This window comes from Manis javanica, chromosome 13, assembly GCF_040802235.1.
Source record: "Manis javanica isolate MJ-LG chromosome 13, MJ_LKY, whole genome shotgun sequence".
NCBI lineage: Eukaryota > Metazoa > Chordata > Mammalia > Pholidota > Manidae > Manis > Manis javanica.
The window spans coordinates 93,995,511-94,011,335 of record NC_133168.1 but is presented as its reverse complement, the minus strand read 5'-3'; the positions used below and the strand labels follow the sequence as shown (position 1 = coordinate 94,011,335).

At 50.9% G+C, this 15,825-nt stretch overlaps 1 protein-coding gene and 1 long non-coding RNA gene across 3 annotated transcripts; one reads left to right on the top strand and one right to left on the bottom strand.

The window, feature by feature from the left end:
• Positions 1 to 214: 214 nt before the first annotated feature.
• Positions 215 to 10,402, bottom strand: C13H19orf38 (chromosome 13 C19orf38 homolog). 2 transcript variants are annotated; one of them, XM_073220351.1, is made up of 8 exons: positions 10,311 to 10,402; positions 10,046 to 10,146; positions 8,657 to 8,962; positions 6,711 to 6,800; positions 6,077 to 6,104; positions 5,278 to 5,321; positions 4,143 to 4,180; positions 215 to 851 (listed from the first exon to the last, which is right to left on the bottom strand). In XM_073220351.1, exons 2-8 carry the CDS (start codon positions 10,074 to 10,076, stop codon positions 705 to 707), a joined length of 684 nt encoding a protein of 227 aa, XP_073076452.1. In that variant the 5' UTR covers positions 10,077 to 10,146; positions 10,311 to 10,402; the 3' UTR covers positions 215 to 704. The 2 variants fall into 2 exon arrangements, with proteins under 2 accessions (XP_073076452.1, XP_073076453.1); XM_073220352.1 differs by lacking the exons at positions 6,711 to 6,800; positions 10,311 to 10,402.
• LOC140845664 (uncharacterized) lies at positions 4,974 to 9,609 on the top strand. Its single transcript, XR_012124499.1, has 3 exons — positions 4,974 to 5,101; positions 8,475 to 8,558; positions 9,230 to 9,609. It is a non-coding gene; the product is annotated as an uncharacterized lncRNA (long non-coding RNA).
• Positions 10,403 to 15,825: the final 5,423 nt, after the last annotated feature.

Sequence of the window (15,825 nt, the reverse complement as noted above, 5' to 3'; positions counted from 1 at the left end):
CAAAGTCCCTCTGCCCCTACCCCCATTATTCTGCTTCCTGTGCCCACCAATGCAAGGACTGCAGCAGGGACTCCACATGGCACTGTCACCCTCCCTGTAGCCCCATGGGCCTCCCCATCCACCACCTTGACTGCATGCGTTTGAGGGGTACTGCTCCCTCCCCCCAGGTATCAGGTCCTGGGCTTGAAGGATCACACTCCATAGAGGCCTTGGGAACAGCTCAACACGTGTTGTAATGAATAACTTAGGCATGTCAGCAGGGCAGACACACAGAACATACCTCTGGGTACCCTGTGCTCCAAAACCCAGTCGGCTTGGCCAAGTCAGGAATGGCAGGCGGTGGAGGAAACTGAGAGGTATGCTGGGGGCTCAGACCTCTTATGGCCCAGCTGGGGTCCAGAAGGGGTGCTAAACATCTGCCCTGGTGGTCCGAGAAGCTGGGAATCCAGAGAGAGGCTTCCTGCTTCCCTCCAGCTCCGGGCCAATGCCTGTGGCCCCTCTCCCTCTCCTGCTCTTCTGGGGCAAAGGTCCCAAGCAAGGCCAGGGGTCCCCTTCATTCCTCTGTTCCAACTCCCTGAGAAAGCAGCAGCCAGAGCCCCCTAAGTAGCTGGGGAGACCTCAGGCCCCACGTGGCCCAGCCAGCTCAAGGGAGAGGGCTGAATGGAGGTGGTGCAGACAGAGAGGAGGCCGCCCGACCCTCAGCCTCACTGGCAGGCCCGGAAAGTGCTGAACTCGGGGATCTCAGGCGAGGATGATGTGGAGGTGGGCCTCTTCCGGGGCCCCACGTGGCCAGGTGTCTCCGCAGAGCCGGAGCAAGCATCCAGGGTGGCTGCGTTTTCTTCTGACATTTTCTTTAGAGGAAAAATAGACAAGCAGATGATTCGGGGCTTCAGGATCTAGGCTTTGCCCGTGTTCTGAGCCTGCGACTCCCCTGGTCCATCGGTCTCAGCTCACCCCCATGGCCCCATACAGACATGCACCCAGCTTCAGAGCCATGATCCTGCCTTCAGTCCACCTGCCTCCCTCTCTGACAAATGGAACCACACAAGCCTGGGTTCAAATCCCACCTCCATCTCACCCAAGTGGTGGAACCTCAGCTGAGTGACTTAATCCCCTTGTGCCTCGGTTTCCCCTTTCCCCTTTTCCACAATGGAGAGAATGCTAGCACTGCCCCCCTTCCAAGCATAAAGGAATTAAACAGATAAAGTGCCTGTGTTAAGCAAAGCACTAAGTGTTATGTGAACAAAGCTATTACTATTATCTCCTTCTCCCCTCCATTCTGGGCTCCCTCAAAACCTTCCTCAAAAGCCTACCACCTCCTCTGCTTTGGAGGTTCCTGCTCCAAATGCCAGTCAAGCAGACATGAACTTGCTAAAACTTCTACTCCCAGTCTGCACCTCCCTAGATGGGCAACCCCAGTAATGCCCATAACTAGCTTCAGTGTCCTTGTTTGTTACAAGAAAAACCTCCACCCCACCTCTACATGGGTTGTTAAAAAGTGAATATCAGACCCTCAGCACAGTACAAGCTGGAGACCTGTCAGCTGCTTCATTTTCATTTCAGCCAACAGCTTTCTAACGCTTCAAAAGGAAACTAGAATTAAAAGCAGGGACTCACACAGATACTGCACACCCATGTTCACTGCAGCATTATTCACAGCAGCCAAAAGGTGGAAGCAAGTCAAGTGTCCATCAACAGATGAACGATGAATGGATGAACAAAATGTGGTGTATCCATGCAATGGAGTGCTATTCAGCCATAAAAAGAATGAAACTCTGACATGTTACAACATGAATGATCCTTGAAGACATGCTAAGTGAAATAAGCCAGACACAAAAAGATGAACAGTGTGTGCATCATTTCTGCATGAAATGTCCAGAATGGGCAAATCCACAGAGACATGAAGTAGATGGTGGGGGCCGGGGGCTGGGAGTGGGGAGGGAGAGGGGGAGTTCGTGTTTAATGGGGACAGAGTTTCAGTTTTGCAAGACAAAGTTCTGGAATGGATGGTAGTGATGGTTGCCCAGCATGTGAATGTGCTTCATGCTGCAGAATAATGCTCTTAAAAGCGGCTAAGATGGTAAACTTAATGTTGTATATTTTTTACCATGATGATAAAAACAGAAAGATCACCAGAACTTACTGTAAAAGAATGACCGCGATAGCAATGTACATAACATGCTATCACTTGTGTTAAAAAGGGTGAGGCTACAGAATTGCTATTTTCATCTTTGTTTATATTTGCAAGAGCTCCTAATGGGGGTAATCTGTGTATTTGTCAAGGGGAGACCAGCAGGTAGAGAGGGGTTAGTGACAAAAGAAAACTTTATACATAATTTTACCATATGGCTGTATTTCATATGCAAAAATGTCTTTAATATATTCATATAGTCACCAAGACTAAGATACTGAGAAGTAAGTTATTTTTCTCCTCGTTTTTCTGTTTTCCAGTGTTTCATCTTGAATGTCTTTTTAAAAAAGGAAGAAGGAAAAAAATCATCTGGCTAGTGCCTTGAAGAGCATGATTTCTTGTGGGAAGTTTTAGGACTTGCCCTGGGTCCCGAGTTTGTAACTGCTCAGGATCTGTTCTGGAGCTGAGACCTCAGAGGCCAAGCCCCCCCTTCCCCGTGGCCGGTTTAAACTGCCCTGCTCCATTCTCCGTAACTGCAGACCCAAGCGTCCATCTGCTCTTGGGCACCACGGGTGAGGGGGTCAAGCCTCTTGTGCCTCCAAACTTGCTCTTTCCCAGGCCTCCCGAATGCTGCCTCCTCCTCCCTCTGCCCATTCATCCAGTCCAAAATCAGCGCTGTGGTTCCCGTCCCTGGATCTACCTGACCTGCATCTGTTTGCTGCTTCCGCCTCCGTTGCCAACACCAAACCACTCACCACTTAGCAAGTGGACCAGCTCGATTCGCCTCTGTCCGGGGCCCCCATCTCAGGTCTCTCAAGCCCCGCATGTTTTCCCTGAGGCCGCCAGAGGGCGACGGCGAGCACCTGAATTGATTCACTTGGCTTCTCTGCTCCCAACCCTCCGTGACTCCCACCTCATTCGGGGTAGGTCAAAGCTCTCCGTGGGGACCCCTGGAGTCCTCATGCTGCATCACCCCTGTTACACCGGGCCGTGCCAAGAAGGTGGCGTGAGCCTGGATCGACCTTCCACGGCTGCTCCCTGCTTGTGCGACTCTAAGACCTCCTGGACCTTCCATCTAGGTGGGAAGGGAGCTTCCCAGTCACCCCTGCCCCATCTGATATCGTCTGCCTCCCCCCATGGAACTGAGAAGCTCCACGGGAGTGAGGCCCTCGTCCTGTTCTTGTCCAGAGGCCCAGGAAGGGTGGGCTGAGCCAACCCAATCCTCCTCTCTGCCATCATAGTGCCCCAACTAGACCTGCTCCACCCCAGGCTCCCTGATGACAGTCCCGAAGCACCCATGTGTCCAGATGGGACCTCTGAGGCCACCTTCAGTGGGGCCATCTGCACCACAGACCTCTCTGTGGAGAGGAGCTGGCTGAACATTGATCCGAAGTGTCCATGGCTCAGATATCTCTAATTCAGTAAGAAAATAATAAAGTACGAAGGCCAACGCCACCCCAAGATGGAGCTGTGCAGAGAAGTCCCATAGACCCAGGCTCAAATCCGAGCCCGGACTCTGTATGATCTGGGGGTGCAACACCCCTTGCTAAGCGGTGGTGGGGGTGGTGAGACCCTCCCCACTGAGAGAGAAACACATAGCTGGGACATATAAGCTGAAGTTCCTTAAACTGGACACGAACGTAGGCTTTTCTTTACACCAGGAGGGGACAACAGTTTATATTAGATTGTTACAAGTCTCCATGACCCCAAAGAAGCCACCAGATCAGCCTGAGTCCCGTCATCATTCCGCACAGACAGCATAACCCTGACAGCAAGCACCCCCAGGGCCTGCCCACTGTCACAGGAAGGCGTGGATACCATGGCTGCCTCCAATTCCCTGCAATTTTTCAGGCCAACTCTCAGCCCACAAACAAATCCTTGCTCAGTGCTTCTGGGCTTTTCCCAGGCCTCCAAAGCTCAGAGACAGCAGGTCAACCCAGCCTGGTGGTGGCCCCCCGCCTTCCCAGGGCTGGTCAGCAGGAAACCAGGACCAAGAAACGGAGCCACTTACCATTGAGATGGCAAACAGGGAGTTATCAAAGGACATGTCTGGAACAGAAAAAGTCAGGAAAATCAGACCTGGGGCCAGTTTAAAATCCCTGCTGATCACCCTCTCTGGGCCCAGCCCCCAAGCCCACAGCCTCAATATTAACCAGCAGGAAGGGAGTGCGGCCCATCTCCCAGCATCCTCTTTGCCCCCTTCCAGCCCCTTCTGCAGGGTGAACCATTCATGGCTGCAAACTGAACCATGACCCTCTTCTGCTCAGTACCCTCCTTCAGGGGCAAGGCTGCCCTCCAGAAAATGGGTGCATCTCAGTTCCCACTTTCCGGAACACCTCTCCTCGGATCATCCACTCTTCACCCAGCCACTCCTGCTTAGACATCACTTCTTCTGGAGACCTCCTTCTTAGCCCCAGACAGGGTCTGACCTGCTATAAGCTCTTTCCCCACTGGAGTGTGGGCTTGTGGACAGAGATCATCTCTGTCTTGGTCACCCTGGGAACCTCCCCAGACCTTAGCACACAGTAGGCACTCAATAAATGTGCGTCACAGTGAAAGGAGTACAGAGAAGGGAGTTTCTCCACTTGAAGGCCCTTCTGAATATCGCAGGTCACAGCCTGGTTGCCCCGCGCCCCCTGGTGGAAGCCTGCAGAACGACATGTTAGGACCACAGGCAGGGTTGCCTGGGCCCCTGAAAGGGTCTAAGGTGCCCCAGGGGACAAACCAGGTGTAGTCCGTGCCCCGTGGAGCTGGGCATCCAGCAGCAGAGGCGAATATCACATACACAGCAGGCAATGATTACTTGTGTTTCTACTGAGGAGTCAGAAGAGGCATGTAAGCAGGAAGCACAGACCTTCTCTAGGGAGTCAGGGAAGGCTTCCTGGAGGAGGTGGTCTTTCCACTGAGACCACAAGGAGGAAGAATGTTTCAGGCAGAGGGCAGAGTGAATGAAAGGCCTGAGGATGAGAGGTGAGAGGTGAAAGCTGGAGGGAAAGAGGGTGGCGGAGGGGGGAATGGGGAAGGGTGTGTTCTTGACCCTCAGGGAAGTGAGCAGCCACAGACGAGGTTCAGCAGCAAATGATGAGACCTGAGAGCGTGTTGAGGCAGTGACCTTTGGCAGGCGACAGGAGCAAGGACACACGAACCTGTGTTGGTGAAGGCGACCTGGGCCCAGCAGGATTCTCGCTCTCTGCAAAGGGATTTGGGGGAGAGAGATAGTCGCTGGTCTCAGGCAGGAAGCCCTGGCTCTGAACTGGGCCTTCTCTTCCCACCCACCCTCGTGTCCTTCCTGAATCCCCACTGGTGGAAATTCTCCTGCAGGAACCCCACAGCCAGGTGAAGCCAGGATTCCATCCCCAGGGCTGCAGCTAGCTCTCAGCCACCAGGCAGCAAGCAGGGGCTGTCCACCCTGCTTGCAGAGTGGAGAAACTGAGGCAGGTGCCAGTTGGGACATTCTGATACTCAGGAACCAGAGCCACTGCCTACGGGCTGCATGCTGGGCGTTGCACACCCCTAGGGGGTGCCACTTGCCTCCCCCAACTGTGGATTTCTAGGGGATTATGACTATTTCTGGCAGCCGGTGAGGAAGACCCAGCCACTTGCTCCCTGTGTGACTGAGCGCTGAGCCTAAGTCTCATCTGTAGGATGAGGCTGCAGCGTCAGCTTTCCAGGGCTGCTTGCTGTGAGGATACTGTGAGCTCCTGACTCAGAACCTTCTGGCACACCACCCAGCATTCCCTAGGCACCTCATAAATGGCCCCTGTTCCTATTCAGAGGTCCTCCCACCAGAGGGCACTAATTGGAGTGGAGCCCACCCGGCCAGGGAAGTGTCCTCTGTTCCCAGAGCCCGGCCTCTCTTTGAGTCCTTAACACCCATCAGGGAACTCCCACACCGGGACTATTTCCCCAAAACCACCCTCCGAGGGTCTCCAGAGACCATCTCACCTTTTCTTCTGCAATCTTTTTACTGTAACTGGAACAAAAAATAAACAAGCGTTTATTAGATTTTGGTTCTCCTTGCATCCCGGTTGCAGAAAGCCAAGAAATCAAAAGACCTCAGCATATATTTGTGACCCAGCCTTGCCTATGCCCTGGCACGTGGGCCGCTCAACAGGACAGCTACTGCAATCATGTTATCCCCCAATTACATGAGAAATGTGTGTTGGTAAAAACTTCAAACAAGGAGCAAGCATATAAAAAAAAACATTACTTTCCGTGGGTGCCGTGGGTTACGGGAGAGACGGGGGCGTTAGTGTTTCAGGGGGACAGAGTTTCAGTTTGGGTAGATGAGAAGGTTCTGGAGATGGACGGTGGGGATGGTTGCATAAGAAAGTGAATGTATTTAATGTCACTGGACTGGACATTTAAATAAGAGTTAAAATGTTAAATGTTATGTTATGTGTATTTTGCCACTAAAAACTACATACTGATTTTGCCTGCCCACCACTTTGGAGGGTTCTTTATGGTTAAGTTTTGGAGTACGCTTCCGTCCTGCTAAAATATGGGTGTGAGGAGTGTGACGCATTCACACGTTCCAGGGGTTGCACACTGTGGTCACGCTCTCTCTTTCTGCTGTTACCTTTCCTGACCACCACAGCAACAGTCACCAGCCCAATGAGGAGGAGGGCCCCAGCCAGGCTCAAGCAGAGGGCCAGGATCCAAGTGGACGCTGCAGGAAGATGGGAGGAGAGTGGGCAGGTCATGGAGTTGCAGGGCACAGAGAGAAAGTGGACACCTGTTGGTCTTTCAGGTTACCTTTAGGGCGCCAGCCCTCTCCACAAACCCCTCAGCCATTTGTCTTGGGTATAGCTGGACTCCCGGGATCTAGCAAACCTTGAGTGGTCCATTAGCATATTTCCTCCCCCTGGCCATCGTGATTGGTTAGTTCAGGGATGGGCATGTGGCCCAAGCTGAGCCAATGGGAACTAATTCTGGAACTCCGCCCGGGCTATTAGGAAGAGAGGTTTACTCCTCTGAGCAGCATTACAAAGCTGGCCAGTTATAAATCTGGAGCTCTTGGGCATGATTTTGACACCTGAGAATAAGACACAGAAGAAAGCAGAACTGAGAGGGTCAAATGATTCCTCACATGGTCGAGCACCTGGATTCAGGCTTAGATCTGTTAGTCAAGTTTCCAGTTACTTGGAGCCTGAAGAGTTCTGCTGGCTTCAGCCTGGGTGCCAGGGAATCAGACAGCAACCACCCCAGCCCCACGGTGGGCCCTCAGGCCCGTGCAGAGGTCAGCCACCGAAGAGTTTACTTTTCTGCAAAGAGTCAGCTGCCTCTCCCTGGAGAGAGAGGGGATCCCTCAGGGAGCTGGGAGGAGATGCCCTGAACCCCATGGTCACCAGGAGCTAAGCCAGGAGGGGGAAGGAGAGATGCACACATGGGATTCTCACACTGTTAGCCCTTGTCTATTCATTCCCTGGGGCAGGAGGGATGCTGTCACCTCCCCACTCTGAGCCCACAGCCCAAGGTGAGAGAAGGGGGCCTTTGAGAGTGGGGCTCAAGGACACAGAGACCGTTCTGTCATCCCCACCGCAGGCTCTGCTAGCAACAAAGTCCTCCTTACAACTGGGAAGTTCTGCCTGATGGTGATGCAGAGACACCACCGGGAGGCTCCTCCGTGCCTCGCTTGCCTTGACGCAGAGCCCACACGCAGCTCCTGTCTCACGACCCCAGAAAGACATCAGCCTTCCCAGGGCTCCCGTCTCACTCAGCCCAAAAGCCAAAGCCCCTTCTGCAGCCACAGACCCTGCACCATCCTCCCCGTCACCTCCCCGCCCTCGCGTCCCCCTTCTTTCACCCTTGCTCACTGTGCTCCAGCCAAATGGGGCACCTCCGTGCTGCTCAAACACACCAGGTGTGCTCTGAGCTCAGGGCCTTTGCACAGGCTTTTGCCTCTGCCTGGCACCCTTCTGCCCCAGACACCCACATGGCCGGCTCCTCATCATGCAGGTCTTTGTTCACATGTCACCACGTCAGAGGCCTGCCTTGGCCACTGTCCTCTATATTTAAAACAACACCTGTCACCAGGCTGTATTTCATCCCAGCCACGTCACCTGTCCCCCTACTGGTGGACTCCTCGTTTAGCGTCTGTCCCCATCCCCTCAGAATGTCAGCTGGGAGCTTGTCTGTTTCAGCCGTCCCCGATCCTGCAGCCCCTAGGACAGTGCCTGGGGCACAGTAGGCACTCAAAAATATCTGGTGGCCAGGAGGGGATGTGTGACAGTGTGTGAGGCTTTGTTGCCTAAATTTTGGAGGTCAGAGCAATCTCAGGTGTGCTACCTGCCACCTGCCAGCTGTGTGACTTGAGCAGGTCCCTTCAACCTCTTTGCTTCAGTTTCTTCAACTGCAAAATGGGAAGAATCGCTGTACGCACCTCACAGGGTGGCTGTGAGGATTAACCAAGAACAAGTGAGTCCTGGTAAGTTAGAAGCCTGGCCGGTCCTGCAAAGATGCTGTGCAAAGACACAGAGGCGAGAAGGTGGAACCCCAGGCCATGAGGGCCCAGGGAGGGCTTACCTAGGAAGGAGACTTGCACGGACTCGCTGAGGTCTGACAGCTGTGGCTGCCTGTGCTCGCCCAGCACCCTGTACTGGCACCGGAATGTGCCCCCTGGAGCATCCCTGCCACTGCTCAGGTTGAAGGTGACCCTGAGCTGGTCTGTGGGGGCCTGCAGGAGCTGGACCATCTGTCCCCCACAGTACAGTGTGAAATTTGCTCCCGGAAAGCCCTTGGGGGCCATGCAGGCGATGTGGATGGGGTCCTCTGGGCTGCTGGGGTACGGGGGCATCAGCAGGATGGACGGCGCTGGAATCGCCAAGGAGCCTGCAGTGCAGAATAAGGGAGCCAGGTGGGTGGGCGGTTAGAGCAGAGGCCGACTTGGCTGTTTGGCCTTGGGTGTGTGGCCCACCCTCTCTGGGTCTTGGTTTTTATGTACAACTGGAGGCCAGTCATACCTACCCCTCTGCCATGCTGAAGGGATCGAGTACCTAATACATGGTGAGGGGTCACTGCAACTGACTCTTCTGATGTTAGCAGCAGTGGCTGCTGCACAGCAACACAATTACACTCCTTTATGACTTTGATTGACAGCACTGACTATGCACCAGGGCCTCCTTTAGGTGCTGGACACAGAGCAGTAAATGAGACAGATGGATGGACAGACAGTGACGCTAGCCTCAGTGAGCCAGCGTTCTCAGGGACATGAGGGGTGCTGCGTGGCACACCGGACGGCAATGGGAAGGCTGCCTTAGCTGGGCTGGCCGTGGAGGGCTTCCCTGAAGAGGTGGCACAGGAAAAGCTGGGGGAAAGCATTCCAGGTAGAGGGAACAGCATGGGCAAAGGCTGGGAGGGTGGGCAGGGCATGGAGGGTTCAGGGAGGACAAGGTGGCTGGAAGGGATGAGAGAGAAGAGGGGCAAAGCAAAGGGGTTCCATCTTGTTCCCAGACTGCAGTGAGGAATGTGGATCTTGGGGTACGGCTTCTCGCAGGAGAGACCAGTGTCTCCCCACTGTCCCAGGCTCCTGAGCAGAGTGTGTGGTGCAGTTGTGGTAGGTACGAGCCTTCCCTTGTCCAGCCTCTAGACCTTGCCTAGCCTCCCTTCTACCCCGCAGCAGAGCCTCCTGCCGCCCCAACCCCGGGGGTAGGAGGCCATGCAGGGCTGAGTCATGGGGTGTGGGCCCCACCATCTCCAGCGGGGTGGCGTTCCTGATACCCTTGACATGGGGGCCACGAGGAGCTCAATAAAAGAAAGCCAGAGCCCTGGGGCCTTTCCAAGGCCCTGGGGCCAGCCTGCCCGGGCTCAGCTTCCTCCAGCACCTGAGGAGGGCAGCCCCTCACTGCCTTCTACCCCTAGGGCACAGGCCCGGTGGGCAGGGGTCAGGGGAGCAGGGCCGGGCGGCGGGCTCACCGGCTGCAAAGAGCAGGACAGTCCAGGGCATCGCTCCTCCCGAGTTCGGCTGGGAAGTCTGGCTGGGGCCAGCGCGGCCCACGGCTTGCCGCCACCTCCTCCTGCGGGGCCAGAGCAGGGAAAGGAGAAGCAGAGCTGATTTGAGCCGAGTGTTTCCTCACCGGCAGGAAGTTGCACACACATACTTGGGCGCCGAAAGGGCCTCGCTCCTTTCCACACCCCTTCCAGGGACACACATCAGACAGACCCTGGCACCTCTTTGCACCTTGGTGGCCACAGTTCTGCAGATGGGAGGGACAAATGGACCAGAGGGGCGGGGGAGGGGCTGTTCTTTTTCTCCCCACCGATCAGAACTCCTGGGCGTGAGAAAGGGCAGGACTGTGGGCTGCTTGGGAAACCCATGCCCAAGAGGCAAACCCGGGCCCAGCCAGTGCCAAAGCTGAAACAGGAGTGGGGCGGAAGTTGGTAGGGCATGGTTGGTAGGGCGGGGCTTCCCCTCTGTGCCCTGGGGCAAGACATGGTCCTTCTGTGAAGCCTTGGCTTGGCTGCTCTGCAGAATGGAGCTAAGAGCAGCAGACATTACATCTGAAGAACTCTTGGCATGAAGTGCAATGCCTGGTGAGATGTGAGGGCTCCTAACGTGAAGTCACAGCAGAAAATACAGCCTCAGGAGCTTCATTAGCTAGGTGAAAGACAACAGTAGCTCAACTGAAGAAACTGTAGAATTTGCAGGATAAACTGCCTCCCATTTACAGCCCCGAAATTTCCAAAGGTCTGTCTTACTAAGGTTTGCTTTGGCCTCCCTAGATGTTTCTGTCCAAGTAAAGCAGATCCACCTGGTAGTTTATACAAGGATAGGACAAGTTTGGTGACCATATTCACCAAACACCAAAAAGGGCCACCAGAGTGGACTTTTTTCTTGGGATACAGAAAGCTCATTCCAACCTCAGGGCCTTTGCACATGCTCTGTCCCCAGCCGGGGACACAGTTCTATCAATCTGGTCAAATCTCACTTTTCATTCAGGTCTCAGCTGAAGTATCACTTCAGGAAAATCTTCCTGGATTTAGAAAAATTCCCTTGCTGAATTATCTTGTAATTTTCTTTTAAGACAATTAGCATGCTTGTGCTTTTAAGGAATTTGTCCATTTCATGTAAGTTGTCAAACATTGGTATAAAAATTGTTTGTTCTCCTTTATTATCCTTGTAATGTCTGTAGGGTCTGTAGTGATGCCCCCTCTTTCATGCCTGATAATGGTAGCTTGCATTTTTTCTTTTTCTCTTGATCAGTCTTGCTAGGGGTTACATCTTTTCAAAATGCCAGCTTTTGGGGGCTTTGTTGTTTTTTATTTTGTTTTCCATTTCATTGATTTTTGGTCTTCTCTTTTTCTTCCTTCTATTTACCCTGTGTTTCACTGACTCTTCATTTCCTAGCTTCTTTAGAAGCTTACATCACTGATTTTAAAAACACATTCTAATGTAAGCATTTAAAACTATACATTTTCCTCTAAGCCCTGCTTTTGCTGCATTTCACACATTTTGATATATTGTGTTTCATTATCTTTAAGCTAGAAATATTATTTTCCTTATGAGTGTTTTCTATGACCCATAGGTTATGTAGAAGTGTGTTGTTTAATTTATAAATATTTTATCTTACTTTAGTGATTATTAATTTAATTCCTCCATGGTCAGACAGTATACTCCATATAATTTGAATCCTTTGAAATTTGTTGATAATTTTTTTATGGCTAAGCATATCTTGATCCCACAGTGTATATTCATGTGAATGAGAGTACACTATGCAGTTGTTTGATTAGGTCAGGGTGGTTCATAGAACATGCTTGGATTTATTGAATTCGTCCAGCTCTCTCCCTCCAGGTGTATAGAGATGGGGGTCAGTGGAGTCTGTGCAGTTTTCCAATGCCTACTACACAATGAACCATAAGTATTTCTTGATTGTCTGACCTGAAAGCCCCCCAAAAATGCATTCAGACTACTTTTGGGCTCTATTCTGGTTGTGTAGGAGACTTAAGAGTAAGAGAGATCCCAGGGTCATTTATTCCTCCAATTGTTTACTGACTGTCACCAAGGGCCCAGAACTGAGCTGGGTGCTAGGACATAGTGATAAATGAAACAGCTCCTGCCCTTGGGGAGCTCAGAGTTCGGTGAGAAAGACAGACTAATAGACAATGCAAGTCCAATGGGTGAAGTGCTTTGATGGAAGCAGTCACTGAGGGCGTCTCTAAACCCAGCTTCAGCAGGTGCAGGGAGGGCTTCTGGGAGGAGCTCCTATCAGACTCCAAAAGCTTGAGAAGGAGACAGAGGAAGACCTTTTCAGTAGAGGGAGCGGTATGTGTGAAGGACACTGGCTGTATATAAGGACTTCACCCTGGGAGCATGTAATATGCTGCAGGAGTCCATAACCCAGAAGTTTGAATACAGAGAAACAGCCACAATACCTGTACGGATCAGCTACCACACAGACGGCACCATGAAGAGGCGTGACTGAAGAGTCACAGGCAAGGTGCAAGGAAACCAGCAAGGGATGATGACTCCCTGGGCTCAGGGAGCTATTACCAGCCCAGGCCTCAGGTTCCTGGTGAAGAAACAGTTCTGGGACTTGGAGGGCACTGGAATTGCAGGTTTTGGTAAGAGAAATGCAGACCAACAGGGGGAGCCAGGGCATATATTCTTAGACCTTTGTCTCTTTGTCTCTCAGATCTCCTACCAGGGCCAAACCCAGCTAGGGGTTTGTGGGAGGAAGACAGCCAAGTTGACCCCACGTGTAGAGATTAGTCTCCTGGGGCATGCAGTGGTGCAGAGAAGGGTGGAGGATGGCGCTGGCGGGGCGTACAAAGACTACCTGGCACTCACTTTTGGAATCTTTTGGTCCTAATTCCAGGGGCTATCTGACCTCCAGAAGCCAGTCTGCAAACTCCAGGCTGATTCTAGGAGTGCTATCAAGGGAAGAGGGCCCCTAAGTAATGTGGACTGTGCCGACTGCTCCCGTATCTTCTCTCTCTCCACAGAAACATCAACAAATCAGGCAAAAACAGTCACATCAACTTTATCCAAACTCTGGAAAACAGCCAGTTTTATGCCAACTAAGCAAATGCTGAATCAAGAAAAAGGCAACTTGAACAGAGCAGGAAATCTTTGTGGTGCTTTCCCTGCCTTTCCTCATCTCCTTCTCCAGCATAGTGGAGTTCTTGAAAACAGCAGCCATGTCCCCAGTATGGGGCTCTGGTCCCTGGTTCCTGGGGCTCACAGTATTGGGGTTGTCTGTCCTAACATGTCTGGGAGCTACCTGTGGTACTGAATCAAGGTACTTGTCTGTGAACTAAGAATGCATTCCTGGAAAACACTGTAACGCAAAGGAAGAACCACAGCTGCCTGGGGCAAAAGATGACAATGCACACGCCAAAGCCGGAGGAAAAGCTGGAGTGAGAGTGAGTTTCTTTAGGCAATTATGGCATTCGGAAGCACCCATATATACTAGGGAATTTAGAAAGCAATGTGCATGCCCAGGGCAGGATAAATGCTCAGAAAAATACCTGAGAAGACCCTAAGCTTTCATCTCTAGGATGAGAGCAAGCAGGAAGTGAGGGCTAAGGCAGAGTTGTAGACACTTTGGCGAGCAGTGAAGGAGCGCCCCAGAATAGATCTGCAAAGAGTGGGGGAGGTTTTCTTCTCTCTTCCTTTTGCTCTCTGTAATATATAAGCAACCCTATAGTTCAACAAGATGAAGACAGACAACCCGATTTTAAATTGGACAAAAGACTTCGCGCTATAATGAGTTATAAGGCAGGTGTATTTGATCATCACATGACCAGATATGTATTTCCCAGGTATATTTGGTCTTCATCCACAGTTCCTAAAGACACTGAGGAGTCTTAAAGGTGAAATGGGTGTATTGTAACGTTAATGAGAGACTTTTGGACCCCACAGAGGGGCAGGGGCTGGAGGCTGAATTAGCCAATGGCCAATAATTTAGTCAATCATGACCATGCATCGAAGGCCTCATAAAAACCCAAGAAGAAGCCAGAGACAGGTAAGATTCCTCAAGGGAGGAACAACCTAAGACAGGCACAGTTGCAGGGGGGTCCATCAGGTGAGAAACTGGGTATCAACAGAGGTGAGGCTTAGAACCTCACCCCCCATTATGAGAGAAATCTGCATCCGTGGATGTTTTGTTGCCCTTGTCTAGCTTGGATTAATACTTAGTCTATAGGCACAGACCTGATCATCTACATTTGCCCTCTTACAGCACTAAACTATGTTTTCTACCTTTATCTTGCATCGACCTACCACTTCAGCATTTTATTTAAAAAAATAATAATAATAATAAGGGAGAAATGTGGGATTCACATATAAATCAAGTATAAAAATCAAACGAATAATCCTATCTGACTTGATTGTTTATAGTCCATGATGCGTGATCAAAGCCGAAAGTGTCTGTGATATGACTGCCCTTGCTCTGTTCACCATGTAAGAACTTATTCACTATGTAAGAACTTGTTCATTATGCTTCAGAAGATTGGAGACGGTTGAGAATTAGGCTTGGGGTTGATTAATGATTGTGCATTGAGTCCCCTATACAGAATTTTATTGTTGTTAACAACCATTTGATCAATAAATATGAGAGATGCCCTCTCAAAAAAAAAAAAAAAGAAACCTAGAAGAGCTTATCACTGTCTTGGGTCCCGCTTCTCTGTCAGAGAACTTTTACACTTGGGGAACCAGAACACTCCTACGTGTCACTGAGCCAGGCCCCAAGTTCCATGAGTTCCATGAGGATAGAAACTCCTTTATTTGGGACCTTGCCATACGTATCTCTTCATCTGGCTGTTAACATGTATCCTCTGTTAAACTGGTAAGCATGTTTTCCTGAGTTCTTTGAGCCATTCTAGCAGGTTAATTGAACCTAAGGGGGAGGTCATCAGAACTTCCAATCTGTAGCCATTAGGTCAGAAGCACAGGTAACAGCCTGGGGCTTGTGACCAGCATCTGGGGTCGGTGGGTAGAGGGCAGTCTTGTAGATTGTAGCCCTTAACCTGGGAATCTGGTGTTATCTCTGGGCATATAACATCAGAATTGAGTTATCAGACCCGGTGTTTGAAAATTGCTTGGTGTTGTGTGTGTGAGAAGAGCCCCTCTCCCTTCCCACATATTGGAATTGGGTCAGGAACCTGAAAGGGGTTATAATATTGTTATATTGCTGTAACATACTATTGTTGTTGTATACATATGTATATAAAAAAACACTCCAACAGACTTGAACAGACATTTCTCCAAATTAGAGCTACACATGGCCAAAAGGCACCTGTAAAGATGCTCATCATTAGGGAAATGCAAATCAAAACCATAGGGAGGTACAACTTCACACCTGTTAGGATGGCAACAGTAAAAGTCAAATGGAAAATAACAAGTGTTGACAAGGATGTGGAGAAACTGGAATCCTCATATGGGTGGTTGGTGGGAATATAAAGTGGTGCAGCCACTGCAGAAAACAGTATAGCAGTTCCTCAAAAAATTAAACCTAGAATTATCATAAAACCCAGTGGTTCTATTCCAATGTATATACCCCAAATAACTGAAAGCAGATACTCAAATACACATGCACACATGTTCACAGCAGCATTATTCACAATGGCCAAAAAGTAGAAACAACCCAAATGTCCATCAATGGAGGAATGGATACATATATTGTGGTCCATCACAGAGTGGAATATTATTCAGCCGTAAAAAGGAATTAAATACTTTAATGCTATGAGGATGAACC

Coding starts and splice junctions, on each gene's coding strand:
- C13H19orf38 (XM_073220351.1), bottom strand. CDS start 10,076: ATGCCCTGGACTGTCCTGCTCTTTGCAGCCG. Junction 5,322..6,076: donor AAAAGATTGCAGAAGAAAAG/GTGAGATGGTCT, acceptor ATCCCTTTGCAG/AGAGCGAGAATCCTGCTGGG. Junction 852..4,142: donor CCCTGTTTGCCATCTCAATG/GTAAGTGGCTCC, acceptor TTTCCTCTAAAG/AAAATGTCAGAAGAAAACGC.